Source organism: Oncorhynchus masou, chromosome 15 (genome assembly GCF_036934945.1).
Source record: "Oncorhynchus masou masou isolate Uvic2021 chromosome 15, UVic_Omas_1.1, whole genome shotgun sequence".
Lineage (NCBI taxonomy): Eukaryota > Metazoa > Chordata > Actinopteri > Salmoniformes > Salmonidae > Oncorhynchus > Oncorhynchus masou.
This window is the reverse complement of record NC_088226.1, coordinates 75,641,420-75,663,754: the sequence shown is the minus strand read 5'-3', so window position 1 is coordinate 75,663,754 and position 22,335 is coordinate 75,641,420. Positions and strand designations below refer to the sequence as shown.

Below are 22,335 nucleotides of genomic sequence, written 5' to 3'. Positions count from 1 at the left end.
AATTCAGCCGATAAACAAAAATTATGTTTCAAGTGAAAATAAGGAACGTCTGATGCCAAAACAGAAAGGAAATTATCGCCTCCTTCACCCATATTTTCCTTGCTTTTACAGAAAAAGTAGTGGGTTATTCCAGTAGTTATCTACACCACTACATGGAAAAAAAATATATTAACTACTGGTAACACCAGCAATATTTTTTTACTTAGTCCAACTACGACCAAGCTACTGGAAAATGTAGTCATACTATTCGCTGAATTACATTGTTCCACACTCCCCAACACTGCTGACAACTGCCTTTTAAAAGAGAACAAATATAGTTCATCCTGACACCTTCCATGTCTTCCAAATGTTGCTAAACGGGAGGTGAGGGAACACTGACACTTTAAAGAGTGTTTTTGATGTATTTGTGTCTCTTTTGCTGTAAATGCAATGTGTAAAGTCACCGCATAGACAAGTCAAACACCGCTGGTGCTCCATGTCCAGATCTCCCGGTAAGAGTCCACCCCCTGGTGGACTACAGCGGAACTGTCACCGCATTACAGTTACCGTGGAGACCACTCAACAAAGCTTGTCTAGTTGTTTTGGTTGGAGAGCTTGGCGAGCTAGAGGATAAATACGAGCCAGTTACCTAGCTAACTTACAATAAGTACACAAACATAACAAGCATCTGCACCACCATGGCTCACGTTAGGACATACAGACCAGACGTCCGTGTTGGAAACTGGAGGGAGGACGTTACATTGGAGGAGGTGAGTCTGTCTCCAGAAGAGCACAGTTGCTACAGGCATGGCTAGCTAATTAAATGATGATGCCCGAGAAGCCGGTGTTGGAAAGATATATTGGCACGGGTATATATATATATATATATATATATATTGGTACAATGTGAAATTGGCGTTAAAGCAATATTAGTTGGTGCTTAGATATTCGACATACTACTTATTATTATTATTATTATTATTATTCCAGCGCCTCCTACAGCCTTTATGCTAGAAACGCCATTCCAGCCTCAGAAGGTGCGGAATGGTTTGTATACAACTTTTCGATGCGTGGTATAGATTTATGATGCGTGGTATAGGTTTTATGATGTGTGGTATAGGTTTGATGTGGTATATGTTTTGTGATGCGTGGTATAGATTTATGATGCGTGGTATAGGTTTTATGATGTGTGGTATAGGTTTTATGATGTGTGGTATAGGTTTTATGATGTGTGGTATAGGTTTGATGTGGTATATGTTTTGTGATGCGTGGTATAGATTTGATGTGTGGTATCGGTTTTGTGATGCGTGGTATAGGTTTGATGTGTGGTATAGATTTTATGATGTGTTGTATAGGTTTGATGTGCTATAGGTTTTATGATGTGTGGTATAGGTTTTATGATGTGTGGTATATGTTTTATGATGTCTGCTGTATGATTTATGATGTGTGGTATCTGTTTTATGATATCTGCTGTAGGTTTTATGATGTTTTGTATAGGTTTGATGTGGTATATGTTTTATGATGTGTGGTATATGTTTTTTGATTTGTGGTATAGGTTTTATGATGTGTGGTATAGGTTTTATGATGTCTGCTGTAGGTTTTATGATGTGTGGTTTATGTTTTATTATGTCTGCTGTAGGTTTTATGGAATCCATTTTGTTGACCCCCCCCCCCATCCGCTTTCATGGTATTTCATTATGATTCTAAGGCTTCCTATTGTGACATCACTTCCAACCTTCATTTTCTCATGCAACTTTTGACCCAAATCAGCTAATTATTCCCACTTTGCAACCACTTAGACAAAATATTCCAAGCTTACCAGCTTCGTATACTTCTCTGCTACTCAAATCTGGCGTTTGGACCAAACTTAACATTCGGATCAATATTTACAGAAATTTAAGTAACCACATCAACATTTTCTGTAACATTTTCTGTAACATTTTTGCAAACAACATCAATTTTGACCACTACCACGAAAAGTTAGTGTATGGGCTATTCGTCTACGGAATCAAAATATTCAATACGGACCTTATGGTACAGTTGTTTTTGTAACTGCATTACCACGTGTTTTTCAAACTTTCCCAAACAGCTGCCGTTTTGACCACAACCACATACAACAATCTGACAGCAACCACACAACTGCTTATATCTAGTGACAACAACCACACAATTACATACCACAACCACACAACTTCTGACCATACAACTTCTGATCACACATTTAACTACTGACCATATCCAAACTACCGACAACAACTTCTGACAACATCAAATGAATTTCAATGGTATTTAAAAATGAAATTTTTACACTTCTTTCACTTCCACAAACAAACGTATAAAGAGCTTTAGCTAGCTCCACCAACTTTCATTACAACTTACAACTTTACTTGTAAAGAGCTTTAGCTAGCTCCACCAACTTTCATTACAACTTACACCTTTACTTGTAAAGAGCTTTAGCTAGCTCCACCAACTTTCATTACAACTTACAACTTTACTTGTAAAGAGCTTTAGCTAGCTCCACCAACTTTCATTACAACTTACAACTTTACTTGTAAAGAGCTTTAGCTAGCTCCACCAACTTTCATTACAACTTACACCTTTACTTGTAAAGAGCTTTAGCTAGCTCCACCAACTTTCATTACAACTTACAACTTTACTTGTAAAGAGCTTTAGCTAGCTCCACCAACTTTCATTACAACTTACAACTTTACTTGTAAAGAGCTTTAGCTAGCTCCACCAACTTTCATTACAACTTACAACTTTACTTGTAAAGAGCTTTAGCTAGCTCCACCAACTTTCATTACAACTTACAACTTTACTTGTAAAGAGCTTTAGCTAGCTCCACCAACTTTCATTACAACTTACAACTTTACTTGTAAAGAGCTTTAGCTAGCTCCACCAACTTTCATTACAACTTACAACTTTACTTGTAAAGAGCTTTAGCTAGCTCCACCAACTTTCATTACAACTTACAACTTTACTTGTAAAGAGCTTTAGCTAGCTCCACCAACTTTCATTACAACTTACACCTTTACTTGTAAAGAGCTTTAGCTAGCACCACCAACTTTCATTACAACTTACAACTTTACTTGTAAAGAGCTTTAGCTAGCTCCACCAACTTTCATTACAATTTACAACTTTACTTGTAAAGAGCTTTAGCTAGCTCCACCAACTTTATTACAACTTACAACTTTACTTGTAAAGAGCTTTAGCTAGCTCCACCAACTTTCATTACAATTTACAACTTTACTTGTAAAGAGCTTTAGCTAGCTCCACCAACTTTCATTACAACTTACAACTTTACTTGTAAAGAGCTTTAGCTAGCTCCACCAACTTTCATTACAACTTACAACTTTACTTGTAAAGAGCTTTAGCTAGCTCCACCAACTTTCATTACAATTTACAACTTTACTTGTAAAGAGCTTTAGCTAGCTTCACCAACTTTCATTACAACTTACAACTTTACTTGTAAAGAGCTTTAGCTAGCTCCACCAACTTTCATTACAATTTACAACTTTACTTGTAAAGAGCTTTAGCTAGCTTCACCAACTTTCATTACAACTTACAACTTTACTTGTAAAGAGCTTTAGCTAGCTCCACCAACTTTCATTACAACTTACAACTTTACTTGTAAAGTTACCGTCTAGTTTTTATACAATATTATTTTTGTTTGGGGACTTCACTGATGTCTCTGTCCTAGGCGCGCACGCACACACACACACACACACACACACACACACACACACACACACACACACACACACACACACACACACACACACACACACACACACACACACACACACACACACTGAGCTGTGTCTCTCCACACAGGACACACTGAAGGACTTCTTGGATAGGAAGGAGAGGGGAGAGCTGATGGTGCAGAAAACTGGGTTCCTCAAACAAAACATCCTCAAACAGGTCAGAGTATCTTAAATAAGACATCAGTCAGTCTTATACCCCCCTGTCCCACGTCCCCGTCCCCACTTGTCTTTTCCTACTAGCTGACATTTCTGAAAGCTACTTTATTGAGGACAAATGTACTTACTATGACTGAGATATGTAGTTGTTCCACCTAGATGAATGCATTAACTGTATCACTCTGGATAAGTTTCTGCTAAATAACTCAATTATAATGTTGTGTGTGTGTGTGTGTGTGTGTGTGTGTGTGTGTGTGTGTGTGTGTGTGTGTGTGTGTGTGTGTGTGTGTGTGTGTGTGTGTGTGTGTGTGTGTGTGTGTGTGTGTGTGTGTGTGTGTGTGTGTGTGTAGGTTAGCCTGTCTGTTTCTGTGGGAGGTGCAGTGTGTTTTGGTGATGTTGTGATGCTGGTGAATGTGTGCGGAGACAACAGCTGCTCAGTCAGCATCTACGCTGACCTGACCAACCTGGGGGAGGGGCCTAGTCCAGGTACACACACGCGTGCCATAACTCTATCCTTGAGGGACAGTCACTAAGCCAGAAGTAATATTTAGGATTTTCAAAAGACAAGCTTCATACATGTCACCAATGTGGATACTGTCCAATGATGGTGATGATAGTGATGATGATAGTGATGATAATGATAGTAGTAATAGTGATGATGATAGTGATGATAGTGATGATGGTGATAGTAGTAATAGTGATGATGATAGTGATGATGGTGATAGTTATGATGATGATGATGATAGTGGTAATGATGATAGTGATGATGATGATGATAGTGGTGATAGTGATGATGATAGTGATGATGATAGTGATGATAGTGATGATGATAGTGGTAGTGGTGATGATGATGATGATGATAGTGATGATGATGATAGTGGTAATAGTGATGATGATGGTAGTGGTGATAATGATAGTGGTGATAGTGATGATGATAGTGATGGTGATAGTAGTGATGATAGTGATGATGGTGATAGTGGTGATGATGATAGTGGTGATGATGATAGTGGTGATGATGATGATAGTGATGATAATGATAGTGGTGGTGATGATGATGATGATAGTGGTGATAGTGATGATGATAGTGATGGTTATGATAGTGGCGACGATGATGAGTGTTGATGATGATGATGATAGTGATGATGAATATGATGGTGATAGTGAAGATGATGGGGATGATATCCTTGAGGGACAGTCACTAAGCCAGAAGTAATATTTAGGATTTTCAAAAGACAAGCTTCATACATGTCACCAATGTGGATACTGTCCAATGATGGTGATGATAGTGATGATGATAGTGATGATAATGATAGTAGTAATAGTGATGATGATAGTGATGATAGTGATGATGGTGATAGTAGTAATAGTGATGATGATAGTGATGATGGTGATAGTTATGATGATGATGATGATAGTGGTAATGATGATAGTGATGATGATGATGATAGTGGTGATAGTGATGATGATAGTGATGATAATGATAGTAGTAATAGTGATGATGATAGTGATGATGGTGATAGTTATGATGATGATGATGATAGTGGTAATGATGATAGTGATGATGATGATGATAGTGGTGATAGTGATGATGATAGTGGTGATAGTGATGATGATAGTGATGATAGTGATGATGATAGTGGTAGTGGTGATGATGATGATGATAGTGATGATGATGATAGTGGTAATAGTGATGATGATGGTAGTGGTGATAATGATAGTGGTGATAGTGATGATGATAGTGATGGTGATAGTAGTGATGATAGTGATGATGGTGATAGTGGTGATGATGATAGTGGTGATGATGATAGTGGTGATGATGATGATAGTGATGATAATGATAGTGGTGGTGATGATGATGATGATAGTGGTGATAGTGATGATGATAGTGATGGTTATGATAGTGGCGACGATGATGAGTGTTGATGATGATGATGATAGTGATGATGAATATGATGGTGATAGTGAAGATGATGGGGATGATAGTGGTGATGATAGTGATGGTAGTGATGGTGATGATAGTGATGCTGATGATGGTGATAGTGATGATATTAATAGTGATGATTGTGATGATGACCATGATAGTGATGACAGTGATGATAGCAATGATGACAGCGATGATAGGAATGATGACAGCGATGACAGCAATGATGATAGTGATGCTGATGATATTGATAGTGATGATAATGATGATGATAGCAATGATAGCAATGATGATAGTGACAATGATGATAGTGATGATAGTGACGATGATGATAGTGGTGATGACAGTGATGATGATAGTGACGATGACGATGATAGTGATGATGATAATGATGGTGATGATGATGATAATATAAACCCTGTTTGTCTCTCTAGCCATTCAGGCTCCCTGTGGGGTCAGTGGAGGGAGGAGTCTGCAACCATGCACACGCAACGCATTCATCATCAGCAGGTACACACACACACACACACACACACACACACACACACACACACACACACACACACACACACACACACACACACACACACACACACACACACACACACACACACACACACACACACACACACACACACACACACACACACACACACAGAGGACTAGGTGTTTTTTAACATTGCGGTGTGTGTCCAGTGTGGATGGCAGTGCAGAGGGAGAGCCTCTGCGCTACAATCAGAGTTTCGCCCTCAGAACAACTAGTGGCTTTGCTGGAGGGGTGAGTTCCAGAGACACACACACATAAACATCTAACACTATACATATTAGACCTCTATAAGAAAAATACATTAACCTAACCGTAACCCATAGAACTACATTATATACCTCTATAATATAATATATAACCCCAACCCATAGAACTACATATTATACCTCTATAATATAATGTATACATTTAACCTAACCCATAGAACTACATATTAGAACTCTAATATACAATTAGAACTCTAATACACATACATTTAAATTCTCTTTAATATGATCTCTGTGGGAGAGTACCCCTAACCTCTAACAGACATGTACCCCTGACCCCTAACAGACATGTACCCCTAACAGACATGTAATCCTGCCCCCTAACCCCTAACAGACATGTATCCCTGACCCCTAACCCCTAACAGACATGTAACCCTGACACCTAACCCCTAACAGACATGTAACCCTGATCCCTAACCCCTAACAGACATGTAACCCTGACCCCTAACACCTAACAGACATGTAACCCTGACCCCTAACAGACATGTAACCCTGACCCCTAACCCTTAACAGACATGTAACCCTGACCCCTAACCCCTAACAGATATGTATCCCTGACCCCTAACAGACATGTGTCCCTGACCCCTAACAGACATGTATCCCTGACCCCTAACTCTAACCGACATGTATCCCTGACCCCTAACCCTTAAAATACATGTTTGTCTGACCCCTAACCCCTAACAGACACGTACCATGGAACTAGAGAAAGCACCAGCTTTAATACTATGCTTACTGAATGTGTGTGTGCGTTTTACAGTTGTATCTGACGAGTGACCACAAGACCTTCCAGAAGGTGATTACTCTTTTTTTCATTGAAGGACTGACCCTTAACAGACATGATTCCCTGACCCCTGACAGACATGTATCCCTGACCCCTGACAGACATGTATCTCTGACCTCTGACAGACATGTATCCCTGACCCCTGACAGACATGTATCCCTGACCCCTGACAGACATGTATCCCTGACCCCTAACAGACATGTATCCCTGACCCCTAACAGACATGTATCCCTGACCCCTGACAGACATGTATCCCTGACCCCTGACAGACAGGTATCCCTGACCCCTAACAGACATGTATCCCTGACCCCTGATAGACATGTATCCCTGACCCCTAACAGACATGTATCCCGACCCCTAACAGACATGTATCCCTGACCCCTGACAGACATGTATGCCTGACCCCTGACAGACATGTATCCCTGACCCCTAACAGACATGTATCCCTGACCCCGAGCAGACATGTATCCCTGACCCCTGACAGACATGTATCTCTGACCCCTGACAGACATGTATCCCTGACCCCTGACAGACATGTATCTCTGACCCCTGACAGACATGTATCTCTGACCCCTGACAGACATGTATCCCTGACCCCTAACAGACATGTATCCCTGACCCCTGACAGACATGTATCCCTGACCCCTGACAGACATGTATCTCTGACCCCTGACAGACATGTATCTCTGACCCCTGACAGACATGTATCTCTGACCCCTGACAGACATGTATCCCTGACCCCTGACAGACATGTATCTCTGACCCCTGATAGACATGTATCCCTGACCCCTAACAGACATGTATCCCTGACCCCTGACAGACATGTATCCCTGACCCCTGACAGACATGTATCTCTGACCCCTGACAGACATGTATCCCTGACCCCTGACAGACATGTATCCCTGACCCCTGACAGACATGTATCTCTGACCCCTGACAGACATGTATCCCTGACCCCTAACAGACTTGTATCCCTGACCCCGAGCAGACATGTAACTCTTTCTTTCATTGAAGGACTGCTTCATTCATGTCTCCTGGATTGTCTTCAGGCATTCTTCACTTAATCTTCATTTTTTTCTTACTTTATTTTTATCTCAGTTTTCTTTCTTATCGTTTCTGTGAGGTATATTTTAGCTAGGTTATGAAATATGCTTTGCAAATAACGTTTGCTGTGATTTGAAGTGTGCCAAGAAGTCACGCCTCCAGGAAGTGATCATGGAGCATCAGGCTAACTTCCTGTCCTGGTGGAAGGTTCTACACAATGACCCTCAGGAAAGACTGGAGCATGAGGGGCTGCCTGTTCCTGTACGTGAAGAAAACAACACACACACAGTTTTGTTATCAGTAGACCTTGTGGTAGCATGGGGTATTTGACCTGGGGTATTTGTGACCCGATCAACATTATCCAACCACTATCTCATCAACATTTGACATGTCTACCCTTTTGTTTTAAAATGTGTCCCTTTTCTGTCTACTGTGTCCACATTGTGACCAGACTTCCTGGTCCCTCTCTATATGCAAATCATTTGACAGATGTTCTTTGAAAATATGATTTTTTATTTTAAGACACTTATTGATGCTATATGTCAATGGTGCCACCTGTCAATGATTTGAGGACAGTATAATGATGGTTTGACCATCCAGATCTGTTTACACTTGTTAGATATCCAGACACAATGGGCCCCTGTCTACCTCCAGGTGCGGTCAGGAACTTCTGATCTGTCTCTCTACAGGCCAACAGTAAAGTGATGTAACTCTGTCTCTCTCTACAGGCCAACAGTAAAGTAATGTAACTCTGTGTCTCTCTACAGGTCAACAGTAAAGTGATGTAACTCTGTGTCTCTCTACAGGTCAACAGTAAAGTGATGTAACTCTGTGTCTCTCTACAGGCCAACAGTGAAGTGATGTAACTCTGTGTCTCTCTACAGGCCAACAGTAAAGTGATGTAACTCTGTGTCTCTCTACAGGTCAACAGTAAAGTGATGTAACTCTGTGTCTCTCTACAGGCCAACAGTAAAGTGATGTAACTCTGTGTCTCTCTACAGGCCAACAGTAAAGTGATGTAACTCTGTGTCTCTCTACAGGTCAACAGTAAAGTGATGTAACTCTGTGTCTCTCTACAGGTCAACAGTAAAGTGATGTAACTCTGTGTCTCTCTACAGGTCAACAGTAAAGTGATGTAACTCTGTGTCTCTCTACAGGCCAACAGTAAAGTGATGTAACTCTGTGTCTCTCTACAAGCCAACAGTAAAGTGATGTAACTCTGTGTCTCTCTACAGGTCAACAGTAAAGTGATGTAACTCTGTGTCTCTCTACAGGTCAACAGTAAAGTGATGTAACTCTGTGTCTCTCTACAGGCCAACAGTAAAGTGATGTAACTCTGTGTCTCTCTACAGGTCAACAGTAAAGTGATGTAACTCTGTGTCTCTCTACAGGCCAACAGTAAAGTGATGTAACTCTGTGTCTCTCTACAGGCCAACAGTAAAGTGATGTAACTCTGTGTCTCTCTACAGGTCAACAGTAAAGTGATGTAACTCTGTGTCTCTCTACAGGTCAACAGTAAAGTGATGTAACTCTGTGTCTCTCTACAGGTCAACAGTAAAGTGATGTAACTCTGTGTCTCTCTACAGGCCAACAGTAAAGTGATGTAACTCTGTGTCTCTCTACAAGCCAACAGTAAAGTGATGTAACTCTGTGTCTCTCTACAGGTCAACAGTAAAGTGATGTAACTCTGTGTCTCTCTACAGGTCAACAGTAAAGTGATGTAACTCTGTGTCTCTCTACAGGTCAACAGTAAAGTGATGTAACTCTGTGTCTCTCTACAGGCCAACAGTAAAGTGATGTAACTCTGTGTCTCTCTACAGGTCAACAGTAAAGTGATGTAACTCTGTGTCTCTCTACAGGTCAACAGTAAAGTGATGTAACTCTGTGTCTCTCTACAGGTCAACAGTAAAGTGATGTAACTCTGTGTCTCTCTACAGGCCAACAGTAAAGTGATGTAACTCTGTGTCTCTCTACAGGTCAACAGTAAAGTGATGTAACTCTGTGTCTCTCTACAAGCCAACAGTAAAGTGATGTAACTCTGTCTCTCTACAGGCCAACAGTAAAGTGCTCATCTCCCACTGCAAGACCAACCAGGCTCTAGCTGTTCTAGGACAACACATCCTGTGGTAAAACTTTACTTGACATTTCACATTAGAGAACCCTGTAAAGGTTACACAGGATAGAAGCAGCAGTAGTCCATGTTGTATTTTGTAGTAGTAATAGCACTACTAGTATCTAATATTAAACCTATTCCTGCAGGACTCTGTATGGTAAAGAATGTAGTAGTATTAGTAGTAGTGGTGGTAGTAGCGTAGTAATAGTATGTAATGCAGGACTCCATTTGGTAAAGAATATGAGGTGACAGTAGTAGTAGTAGTAGTAGTAGTAGTAGTATTAGTATTAGTTAAATGGTGTATTATTTCAACAGAACTCCATATGGTAAAGAATAGGAGGTGAAAACAGTACTACTACTAGTAGTAGTAATAGTAGTAGTTAGTGTATTATTTCAACATAACTCCATATGGTAAAGAATATGAAGTGGTAGTAGTATGGTAGTTACATTGTGTATTTTGTTTTTACAAAACTCCATATGGTAAAGAATATGAGGTGACAGTAGTAGTAGTAGTTATTAGTTATATAGTGTATTATTTCAACAGAACTCCATATGAGGGCTAGTAGTAGTAGTAAGTATGGTAGTATTTTTTAAATTGAACCTTTATTTAACCAGGCAAGTCAGTTAAGAACAAATTCTTATTTACAATGACGGCCTACACCGGCCAAACCCGGACGACGCTGGGACAATTGTGCGCCACCCTATGGGACTCCCAATCACGGCCGATTGTGATACAGCCTGGATTCGAACCAGGGTGTCTGTAGTGACGTCTCAAGCACTGAGATGTAGTGCCTGAGATGTAGAACACTTTGCCACTCGGGAGCCCAACCCTAGTAGTTGTAGTATTATTAATAGTAGTTGTAGTATTATTATTAGTAGTAGTAGTTGTAGCTAGTAGTACTACAGTTGTATTATTGTTTATTATTGTACCTAACAGGAGTCCATATGGTAAAGAATATGAGGTGACAATAGTATTGTAGTAGTTGGAGTAGTATTGTAGTAGTAGCTAGTAGTACTACAGTTGTAATATTGTGTATTAATGTGTCTAGCATAACTATGTATGGAAAAGAATACGAGGTGGCAGTACTAGTGTGGTAGTAGCTAGTAGTACTACAGTAGTAATATATTGTGTCTAACAGGACTCTGTATGGTAAAGAATATAAGGTGGCAGTAGTAGTAGTAGTCTAGTTTTACTGTAGTAGTAGTAGTTTTACTATAGTAGTAGCAGTAGCAGTATCTTGTAGTAGAATTAGTAGTATTAGTATTTTATTAGTAGAATTAGTGTTGTAGTAGCAGTAGTAAAAGCAGTATTATAGTAGTAATATTGTGTATTATTGTGTCTAACAGGACTCCGTATGGTAAAGATTACACTGGTAGTAGTAGCAGTAATAGTAGTATTATTGTAGTAGTAGTAAGTAGTAGTACTACAGTAGTAATATTGTGGATTATTGTGGCTAACAGGGCTCCATATGGTAAAGAATACGAGACAGCAGTAGTAGTAGTAGTAATCCCTAAAATGGCACTGAAGAAGAAGGCAGATGTTTTACATGCCCCCAACCTGCCCCCAACCTTGTTCATTTATCTGCGTTGTTTTTTACTTATTTTGTACATAATGTTGCCGCTACCGTCTCTTATGACCTAAAATAACTTCTGGACATCAGGACTGCAATTACTCACCACAGACTTCCTTTAACGAGTCTGACGGGGACAACGCGTACTATATACTGCTTTCTCAGGGACGGGGACAACGCGTACTATATACTGCTTTCTCAGGGACGGGGACAACGCGTACTATATACTGCTTTCTCAGGGACGGGGACAACGCGTACTATATACTGCTTTCTCAGGGACGGGGACAACGCGTACTATATACTGCTTTCTCAGGGACGGGGACAACGCGTACTATATACTGCTTTCTCAGGGACGGGGACAACGCGTACTATATACTGCTTTCTTAGGGACGGGGACAACACATACTATATACTGCTTTCTCAGGAACAGGCCCAGATCCCCGTGATTTGCGTGAAGAGAAGGCGGAGAAAAAGGGGCCGGAGGGCGGCTGCCTTCTGAGAATGAACCCCCACATCCTTCCATTCAGCTAGCAAATGTGCAATCTTTGGACAATAAAATAGAGGACCTACGTGGAAGATTAAACTACCAAGGTACTTTCTTGTATACTGGAGCCTCAGAATGGAATGAGTTGCCTTTGCTAATAGAAACAACGTCCTCTCTGGACAGCTTTAAAAGTAAAGTAAAAAATATGTTTGATGTCTTCTATGCCCATATAAATAACCCCTATGATGTAACTGGAATGACGAGATAGATGTTCTTGTTTTATTATTTCACTGCCATACTGTGTTCGATCTTGTCTCAAGAGGACCACAATGGAAATAAATCCCAGACTTTATTGTGTGTTATCCTCGATTATTTTATTCATGTGCATGTATGGCTTTTAAGTTTAATGTGTGCTTGTTTTTTTAAATGGTTGAATTAATAAACTAAACAGGACATTCAAAACTGTATCTTATCCTTCACGGAGTCGTGGCTGAACGACGACACTATCAACATACAGCTGGCTGGTTATACGCCACATCGGCAGGATAGAACAGCGGCGGCGGACTATGTATTTTTGTAAACAACAGCTGGTGCACGATATCTAAGGAAGTCTCGAGGTTTTGCTCGTCTGAGGAAGACTATCTCATGATAAGCTGTAGACCACACTGTCTACCTAGAGAGTTTATCTGTATTTTTCGTAACTGTTTACATACCACCACAGTCAGCTTGTAACGGTTGTCATCGGTGGAAAGAGAGGACCAAAGCGCAGCGTGTTAATCTTTTTTTTATGAAACTGAACACTTCAAAATACAAAACAACAAAGTGAAAACCGAAACAGTTCATTCTGGTGCAGACACACAAAGACTGAAAATAAACACCCACAAAACACAAAGAAAAACAGGCTACCTAAATATGGTTGTCAATCAGGGACAACGATAGACAGCTGCCTCTGATTGAGAACCATATCAGCCAAACACAGAAATAGAAAATATAGAAAAACTAACATAGACTGCCCACACCAACCATACTAATTAAAGTCCAAACAAAGGAATAAAGGTCAGAACCTGACAGTACCCCCCCCCCAAAGGTGCCGCAAAACCAGAACCTATAGGGGAGGGTCTGGGTGGGCGTTTGTCCACGGTGGCGGCTCTGGCGTGGGATGTGGACCCCACTTCACCACAGTTTTTGTCCACCGCCTCCTCCACCGCCCCCATGGCCTCTTATGAGCAGCAACCCACGCCGCCGGCCTCTGACTGGGGACCCTCGGCATGGGTCTCGAATGGACGGGAGATTCCGGCAGCGCCGGACGGACGGGAGATTCCGGCAGTGCCAGACGGACGGGAGATTCCGGCAGCTCCTGGCTGGCTCACGGCGCTCGCAGCTCCTGGCTGACTGGCGGCTCAGGACAGACTGGCGGCTCTGGCGGCTCAGGACAGATGGGAGACTGTGGTGGCTCAGGACAGATGGGAGACTGTGGCGGCTCAGGACAGACGGGAGACTGTGGCGGCTCAGGACAGACGGGAGACTGTGGCGGCTCAGGACAGACGTGAGACTGTGGCGGCTCAGAACAGACGGGTGACTGTGGCGGCTCAGGACAGACGGGAGACTGTGGCGGCAGGCGCACTGGAGCTCTTGAGCACCGAGCCTGCCCAACCTTACCTGGTTGAATGCTCCCCGTAGCCAGGCCAGTGCGGCGAGGTGGAATAGCCCGCACTGGGCTGTGCTGGCGAACCAGGGACACCTTGCGTAAGGCTGGTGCTATGTATGCCGGCCCGAGGAGACGCACTGGAGACCAAATGCGTAGAGCCGGCTTCATGGCACCTGGCTCGATGCCCACTCTAGCCCGGCCGATACGAGGAGCTGGAATGTACCACACCGGGCTATGCACACGCACTGTGGACACCATGCACTCCACCGCATAACACGGTGCCTGCCCGGTCCCTCTCGCTCTCCGGTAAGCACGGGAAGTTGGCGCATGTAACCCTTGCTCGGATTTCACCAACCTTGTTGTCAAGAGACTGGACATGGATGGGCGAGTAGTATGCTCAGGAGTGGTGCGCGATGTGCCCGTCTCCGGAGCCTGACCAGAAGACCGCTTCGTCTGCCCCTTTTACGGCATCGTTGTTTTGGTTCGCCGGCTGGGATCCGATCCATTGTCCTGGGTGGTCGGCAAAACATAGGATCCACTTCGGGAAAGTCAATGACTTTGTAAGTGAGGAGCACAGATAAGTAGGCAATAATCCAAGCACAAAAGATGTTTCAGTGTTTCATGCTTCTTGTTGGAGGGTAGGGCCACCTCGCCATGTTCTGTAGATCACAGTGATGGGTGAGTGGTCTTGCATTAGTTCTAAATCTAAGTGACTTGTGATGCCCAGTATCTGAAGGATGGTGGCTGAGGTTTGCATGTATCGTGTCTTTGGCATCATTAAAAGTGAAGACTTATTTTATCAAATCAATTCTCTGTAATTATTATTACGTTATTAAACTAATAATGTACATTTTATTAACTAGGAAGTCGGGGCACCAAATCTTCAGATTACAGTTATGCTTTTCCGAATATAACTCTTCAGATATTTTAATATCTGATCAATTTGTCTTCTATTAATTAATTATTATTAGTCTCATCTGAATGTCGTAAATTGTTGGTTATCTGCGTGAACCCAGCCTTTACTATAAATCATCCATACACCAGTTGGCTTAATCATTTTTTTACTAACTAAATAATCACAGAAATGCACAAACAGTAGATATTGGTTACTAGAAAATGATAGAGAAGATTCCCTAGTGGGCTAAACTGATATGACGGCTTGGTGGACAAAGGGAAGGGGGTGGGACTGAGAAAGAGCGGGAAAGACTAAATGGATTCATTACACAGTCTATAATTATATACACTGAAATGCTAATCCTTCACACGTGAACGGCCGCTCATTCGAGAATAATTGCAAGTACATATTTATGATATGTCATTGTTGTCTTCTCTTTTGGAATCCAGTCCGTCTGCTGGAGAGTTCATCCAAGTCTTTCTGTTTCCCTAAAGATCAAAGTATTTTGTGGTTAGAATGGCTACTTCAGAGAACCATTCAGAAATTATCTCATAGACTAGATGTTTCGCCGGTTGTCGGTATTCACATCCCAGGTTTACATCATTTTTAGCTGCAGACTAGTAATTAGTATCTAAGATTTGCTCTTATTCTGAAGGGATCGATAGTCTCGGAGTTTAACCATTTCCAGCCGTGTAGCCAATGCTCCACGTGGTATGGTTAGGAATTCAACAACCAAATGCTTAGTCTTGGTACACAAACCTGTGCCACCTCAGCTTACACCAAGGAATGCGTGATCTTAACTATTCATTTACATTTACATTTAAGTCATTTAGCAGACGCTCTTATCCAGAGCGACTTACAAATTGGTGAATTCACCTTCTGACATCCAGTGGAACAGCCACTTTACAATAGTGCATCTAAATCATTAAGGGGGGTGGTGAGAAGGATTACTTATCCTATCCTAGGTATTCCTTGAAGAGGTGGGGTTTCAGGTGTCTCCGGAAGGTGGTGATTGACTCCGCTGTCCTGGCGTCGTGAGGGAGTTTGTTCCACCATTGGGGGGCCAGAGCAGCGAACAGTTTTGACTGGGCTGAGCGGGAACTGTACTTCCTCAATGGTAGGGAGGCGAGCAGGCCAGAGGTGGATGAACGCAGTGCCCTTGCTTGGGTGTAGGGCCTGATCAGAGCCTGGAGGTACTGCGGTGCCGTTCCCCTCACAGCTCCGTAGGCAAGCACCATGGTCTTGTAGCGGATGCGAGCTTCAACTGGAAGCCAGTGGAGAGAGCGGAGGAGCGGGGTGACGTGAGAGAACTTGGGAAGGTTGAACACCAGACGGGCTGCGGCGTTCTGGATGAGTTGTAGGGGTTTAATGGCACAGGCAGGGAGCCCAGCCAACAGCGAGTTGCAGTAATCCAGACGGGAGATGACAAGTGCCTGGATTAGGACCTGCGCCGCTTCCTGTGTGAGGCAGGGTCGTACTCTGCGGATGTTGTAGAGCATGAACCTACAGGAACGGGCCACCGCCATGATGTTGGTTGAGAACGACAGGGTGTTGTCCAGGATCACGCCAAGGTTCTTAGCGCTCTGGGAGGAGGACACAATGGAGTTGTCAACCGTGATGGCGAGATCATGGAACGGGCAGTCCTTCCCCGGGAGGAAGAGCAGCTCCGTCTTGCCGAGGTTCAGCTTGAGGTGGTGATCCGTCATCCACACTGATATGTCTGCCAGACATGCAGAGATGCGATTCGCCACCTGGTCATCAGAAGGGGAAAGGAGAAGATTAATTGTGTGTCGTCTGCGTAGCAATGATAGGAGAGACCATGTGAGGTTATGACAGAGCCAAGTGACTTGGTGTATAGCGAGAATAGGAGAGGGCCTAGAACAGAGCCCTGGGGGACACCAGTGGTGAGAGCGCGTGGCGAGGAGACAGATTCTCGCCACGCCACCTGGTAGGAGCGACCTGTCAGGTAGGACGCAATCCAAGCGTGGGCCGCGCCGGAGATGCCCAACTCGGAGAGGGTGGAGAGGAGGATCTGATAGGTCTAGAAGGATGAGAGCAGAGGAGAGAGAGTTAGCTTTAGCAGTGCGGAGCGCCTCCGTGATGCAGAGAAGAGCAGTCTCAGTTGAATGACTAGTCTTGAAACCTGACTGATTTGGATCAAGAAGGTCATTCTGAGAGAGATAGCGGGAGAGCTGGCCAAGGACGGCACGTTCAAGAGTTTTGGAGAGAAAAGAAAGAAGGGATACTGGTCTGTAGTTGTTGACATCGGAGGGATCGAGTGTAGGTTTTTTCAGAAGGGGTGCAACTCTCGCTCTCTTGAAGACGGAAGGGACGTAGCCAGCGGTCAGGGATGAGTTGATGAGCGAGGTGAGGTAAGGGAGAAGGTCCCCGGAAATGGCCTGGAGAAGAGAGGAGGGGATAGGGTCGAGCGGGCAGGTTGTTGGGCGGCCGGCCGTCACAAGAAGCGAGATTTCATCTGGAGAGAGAGGGGAGAAAGAGGTCAGAGCACAGGGTAGGGCAGTGTGAGCAGAACCAGCGGTGTCGTTTGACTTAGCAAACGAGGATCGGATGTCGTCGACCTTCTTTTCAAAATGGTTGACGAAGTCATCTGCAGTGAGGGAGGAGGGGGGGAGGGGGAGGAGGATTCAGGAGGGAGGAGAAGGTGGCAAAGAGCTTCCTAGGGTTAGAGGCAGATGCTTGGAATTTAGAGTGGTAGAAAGTGGCTTTAGCAGCAGAGACAGAGGAGGAAAATGTAGAGAGGAGGGAGTGAAAGGATGCCAGGTCCGCAGGGAGGCGAGTTTTCCTCCATTTCCGCTCGGCTGCCCGGAACTCTGTTCTGTGAGCTCGCAATGAGTCATCGAGCCACGGAGCGGGAGGGGAGGACCGAGCCGGCCTGGAGGATAGGGGACATAGAGAGTCAAAGGATGCAGAAAGGGAAGAGAGGAGGGTTGAGGAGGCAGAATCAGGAGAAAGGTTGGAGAAGGTATGAGCAGAGGGAAGAGATGATAGGATGGAAGAGGAGAGAGTAGCGGGGGAGAGAGAGCGAAGGTTGGGACGGCGCGATACCATCCGAGTAGGGGCAGTGTGGGAAGTGTTGGATGAGAGCGAGAGGGAAAAGGATACAAGGTAGTGGTCGGAGACTTGGAGGGGAGTTGCAATGAGGTTAGTGGAAGAACAGCATCTAGTAAAGATGAGGTCGAGCGTATTGCCTGCCTTGTGAGTAGGGGGAAGGTGAGAGGGTGAGGTCAAAAGAGGAGAGGAGTGGAAAGAAGGAGGCAGAGAGGAATGAGTCAAAGGTAGACGTGGGGAGGTTAAAGTCGCCCAGGACTGTGAGAGGTGAGCCGTCCTCAGGAAAGGAGCTTATCAAGGCATCAAGCTCATTGATGAACTCTCCGAGGGAACCTGGAGGGCGATAAATGATAAGGATGTTAAGCTTGAAAGGGCTGGTAACTGTGACAGCATGGAATTCAAAGGAGGCGATAGATAGATGGGTAAGGGGAGAGAGAGAGAATGACCACTTGGGAGAGATGAGGATCCCGGTGCCACCACCCCGCTGACCAGAAGCTCTCGGGGTGTGCGAGAACACGTGGGCGGACGAAGAGAGAGCAGTAGGAGTAGCAGTGTTATCTGTGGTGATCCATGTTTCCGTCAGTGCCAGGAAGTCGAGGGACTGGAGGGAGGCATAGGCTGAGATGAACTCTGCCTTGTTTGCCGCAGATCGGCAGTTCCAGAGGCTACCGGAGACCAGGAACTCCACGTGGGTCGTGCGCGCTGGGACCACCAGATTAGGGTGGCCGCGGCCACGCGGTGTGGAGCGTTTGTATGGTCTGTGCAGAGAGGAGAGAACAGGGATAGATAGACACATAGTTGACAGGGTACAGAAGAGGCTACGCTAATGCAAAGGAGATTGGAATGACAAGTGGACTACACGTCTCGAATGTTCAGAAAGTTAAGCTTACGTAGCAAGAATCTTATTGACTAAAATGATTGAAATGATACAGTACTGCTGGAGTAGGCTAGCTGGTAGTGGCTGCGATGTAGCTAACCTAGAAAATCGCTCTAGGCTAAACAATTGTCTTAGATACAAAGACGGCTATGTAGCTAGCTAGCTACGATCAAACAAAACAAACCGTTGTACTGTAATAGTTACTACAGTGCTGCTATTCGGGGGCTAGCTGGCTAGCTACGTTAGAAGAACGACAATGGCTGGCCAGCTAACCTAGAAAATCGCTCTAGGCTACACAATTGTCTTAGATACAAAGACGGCTATGTAGCTAGCTAGCTACGATCAAACAAAACAAACCGTTGTACTGTAATAGTTACTACAGTGCTGCTATTCGGGGGCTAGCTGGCTAGCTACGTTAGAAGAACGACAATAGCTGGCCAGCTAACCTAGAAAATCGCTCTAGGCTACACAATTGTCTTAGATACAAAGACGGCTATGTAGCTAGCTAGCTACGATCAAACAAATCAAACCGTTGTACTGTAATGAAGTGAAATGAAAAATGTGATACTACCTGTGGAGCGACGCGGAATGTTGACCGGGTAGTTGGAGTTCAATTCGGTAGAGGTTGGCTAGCTGTTGGCTAGCTAGCTAGCAGCATTTCCTACGTTAAGGACGACAAATAGCTGGCTAGCTAACCTCGGTAAATTAAGATAATCACTCTAAGTCTACACACTCTAGACTGCACAATTATCTTGGATACGAAGACAGCGAAGACAACTATGTAGCTAGCTGACACTACGCTAATCGAGTCGTTCAGTTGAGTGTAATAGTTTCTACAGTGCTAGTGGACAGTGGATGTTAGCTAGCTGCTTAGCTAGCTGCTGGGCAGATACGTTAGGACGACGAAATACGATAATATGCAATTGTCGTTGATACAAAGACGGCTATGTAGCTAGCTAAGAAGAAATTGCTAAGATAAGACAAATCAAACCGTTGTACTATAACGAAATGTAATGAAAAGTTATACTACCTGCGGACCGAAGTGTAGATGCGACCGCTCGCTCCAACCGGAACCGGAAAAATTCGCAATCACAGCTCACGCTGTGGGCTTGCTTAGTCTGAAGAGGATTTTCTTGGGAGGGGATTTTATTCCTAACAGTAGAAGAGGGCGGTTCCATGACACCTGATCATGTCTGTGGTCACGGGGGCGGGCCAATGACTTAGTTAAAGTTTAAAGGGAATACAATTCTCTCACATTAAAGGTTTAACATCACATTACATCATTTCACAAATAGTTTCATCTTTACTCATTCAAATTATACAATAATTAGATGCAAAAACCATAATTGAGAAATGTACACATTCAGAGATATAGTTGTGTGTGTTTTCTGTCCTTCGTGAGGTCACCAAATGAAACACACTCAACATAGCTGTCCCTTAAGTGTCCACGGACCCTTCCCACATTCTTACAAGTGGACATATAGTTTACTTTTCCCATTTTGGGGATTTAGGAGTTCGTCCACGTGAAATCCTGTGTTCACTCCGTGGTCTCTCTCTCTGCATGACCAGGGGGAGAGAGTCTCCGCCAGGAATTTACGGCCTGAGATAACAGAACCTGGGTGTAGGAGAGAGTGAGAGAGGGGGAAGCCATGATCTATACCCAGAAAGGGCCACGTCATGACACATGTAAACTATATTAGGTCTTTCCTGACACATAAAGAAACAAGATTTATTCCTGAAATAAAACCCAACTTTTGAGATACAAATTGTATGTGCTGTTTAAAATGACGTTTTTAATCTATCCAGATACCAAGATAAGAGGCCACCCTTTCAATGTGTTGATAATTTACTGTTAAAATCTGTCTGCTTTGAGATTGGAAAAAATATGAACCGTCTTTCCATTGGTGAAGTTGTTTCTGAATGTCGTCAAATTATGAAAAGCATCTTCAATTTAGAGGCACGGGATTGTAGCAGTATAGTAGTAATATTGTGTATAATTGTGTCTGACAGGACTCCATATGGTAAAGAATATGAGGTGGCAGTAGTGTAGTAGTAGTGCTAGTATTATTGTCTCTAACAGGACTCTGCATGGTAAAGAATATAAGGTTACAGCAGTAGCAGTAGTGCAGTAATGATATTATGTATTATTGTGTCTAACAGAAGTATGCATGTTAAAGAATATGAGGTGACAGCAGTAGCAGTAGTGTGAGTAGCTAGTAGTATGGTAGTAATCTTGTATATATTATTGTCTCTAACAGGACTCTGCATGGTAAAGAATATGATGTGACAATAGTCATAGTGTAGTAGTAGTGGTATTGATGTAGTAGTAATATTATATATTGTTGCAGGACTCTGTATGGCAAATAATACCAGGTGGCAGGAGTGGTAGTATTGTAATAGTGTAGTATTAGTACTATTGTAGTAGTAGTAGTATTGTAATAGTGTAGAAGTAATATTATATTGTACATTCCTGCAGGACTCCGTATGGTAAAGAATATGAGGTGACAGCCCACACCTTCCTGGACTCCCATAAGGCTGAGCGAGACATCAACCATTGGCTGCTGCTGACCGCTGACCCTGCAGGGGCCGGGCTTACTCTACTGGACCACCCATAGACACACAATGGCACTTAACACACACACACAACAGGGAATATGAAATTAAGTGGCAAAGTCTCAATAAAGGTTTGATTCTGATCATCTCGTTTTTATTACTGCTCTCAGAAAGTGGGAACGTCACCACCATCATCATCATCACCACCACAGTCATCATAGTACAGTGTACCGGGTTACTGGGTTAGTACATTGTAAAGGGTTACTGGGTTAGTACATTGTAAAGGATTACTGGGTTAGTACATTGTAAAGGGTTACTGGGTTAGTACATTGTAAAGGATTACTGGGTTAGTACATTGTAAAGGATTACTGGGTTAGTACAGTGTAAAGGGTTACTGGGTTAGTACATTGTAAAGGATTACTGGGTTAGTACAGTGTAAAGGGTTACTGGGTTAGTACATTGTAAAGGGTTACTGGGTTAGTACAGTGTACTGGGTTAGTACATTGTAAAGGGTTACTGGGTTAGTACATTGTAAAGGGTTACTGGGTTAGTACATTGTAAAGGATTACTGGGTTAGTACATTGTAAAGGGTTACTGGGTTAGTACAGTGTAAAGGGTTACTGGGTTAGTACAGTGTAAAGGTTTACTGGGTTAGTACATTGTA

At 43.4% G+C, this 22,335-nt stretch overlaps 1 protein-coding gene across 2 annotated transcripts; it reads left to right on the top strand.

Annotated features, from left to right (window-relative positions):
* The first annotated feature begins 561 nt into the window (after positions 1 to 561).
* Positions 562 to 21,814, top strand: cfap161 (cilia and flagella associated protein 161). 2 transcript variants are annotated; one of them, XM_064987527.1, is made up of 9 exons: positions 562 to 749; positions 3,814 to 3,903; positions 4,253 to 4,388; positions 6,258 to 6,333; positions 6,520 to 6,601; positions 7,394 to 7,429; positions 8,600 to 8,722; positions 10,514 to 10,587; positions 21,595 to 21,814. In XM_064987527.1, exons 1-9 carry the CDS (start codon positions 678 to 680, stop codon positions 21,731 to 21,733), a joined length of 828 nt encoding a protein of 275 aa, XP_064843599.1. In that variant the 5' UTR covers positions 562 to 677; the 3' UTR covers positions 21,734 to 21,814. The 2 variants fall into 2 exon arrangements, with proteins under 2 accessions (XP_064843599.1, XP_064843600.1); XM_064987528.1 differs by lacking the exon at positions 7,394 to 7,429.
* The last annotated feature ends 521 nt before the right edge of the window (positions 21,815 to 22,335 follow it).

Excerpts from the sequence above, each read along its gene's own strand:
- cfap161 (XM_064987527.1), top strand. The coding sequence starts at position 678 with ATGGCTCACGTTAGGACATACAGACCAGACGTCCGTGTTGGAAACTGG. Across the intron at positions 4,389-6,257 it reads GGGGGAGGGGCCTAGTCCAG|CCATTCAGGCTCCCTGTGGG; the intron begins GTACACACACGC and ends TTGTCTCTCTAG. Across the intron at positions 6,334-6,519 it reads AACGCATTCATCATCAGCAG|TGTGGATGGCAGTGCAGAGG; the intron begins GTACACACACAC and ends GTGTGTGTCCAG.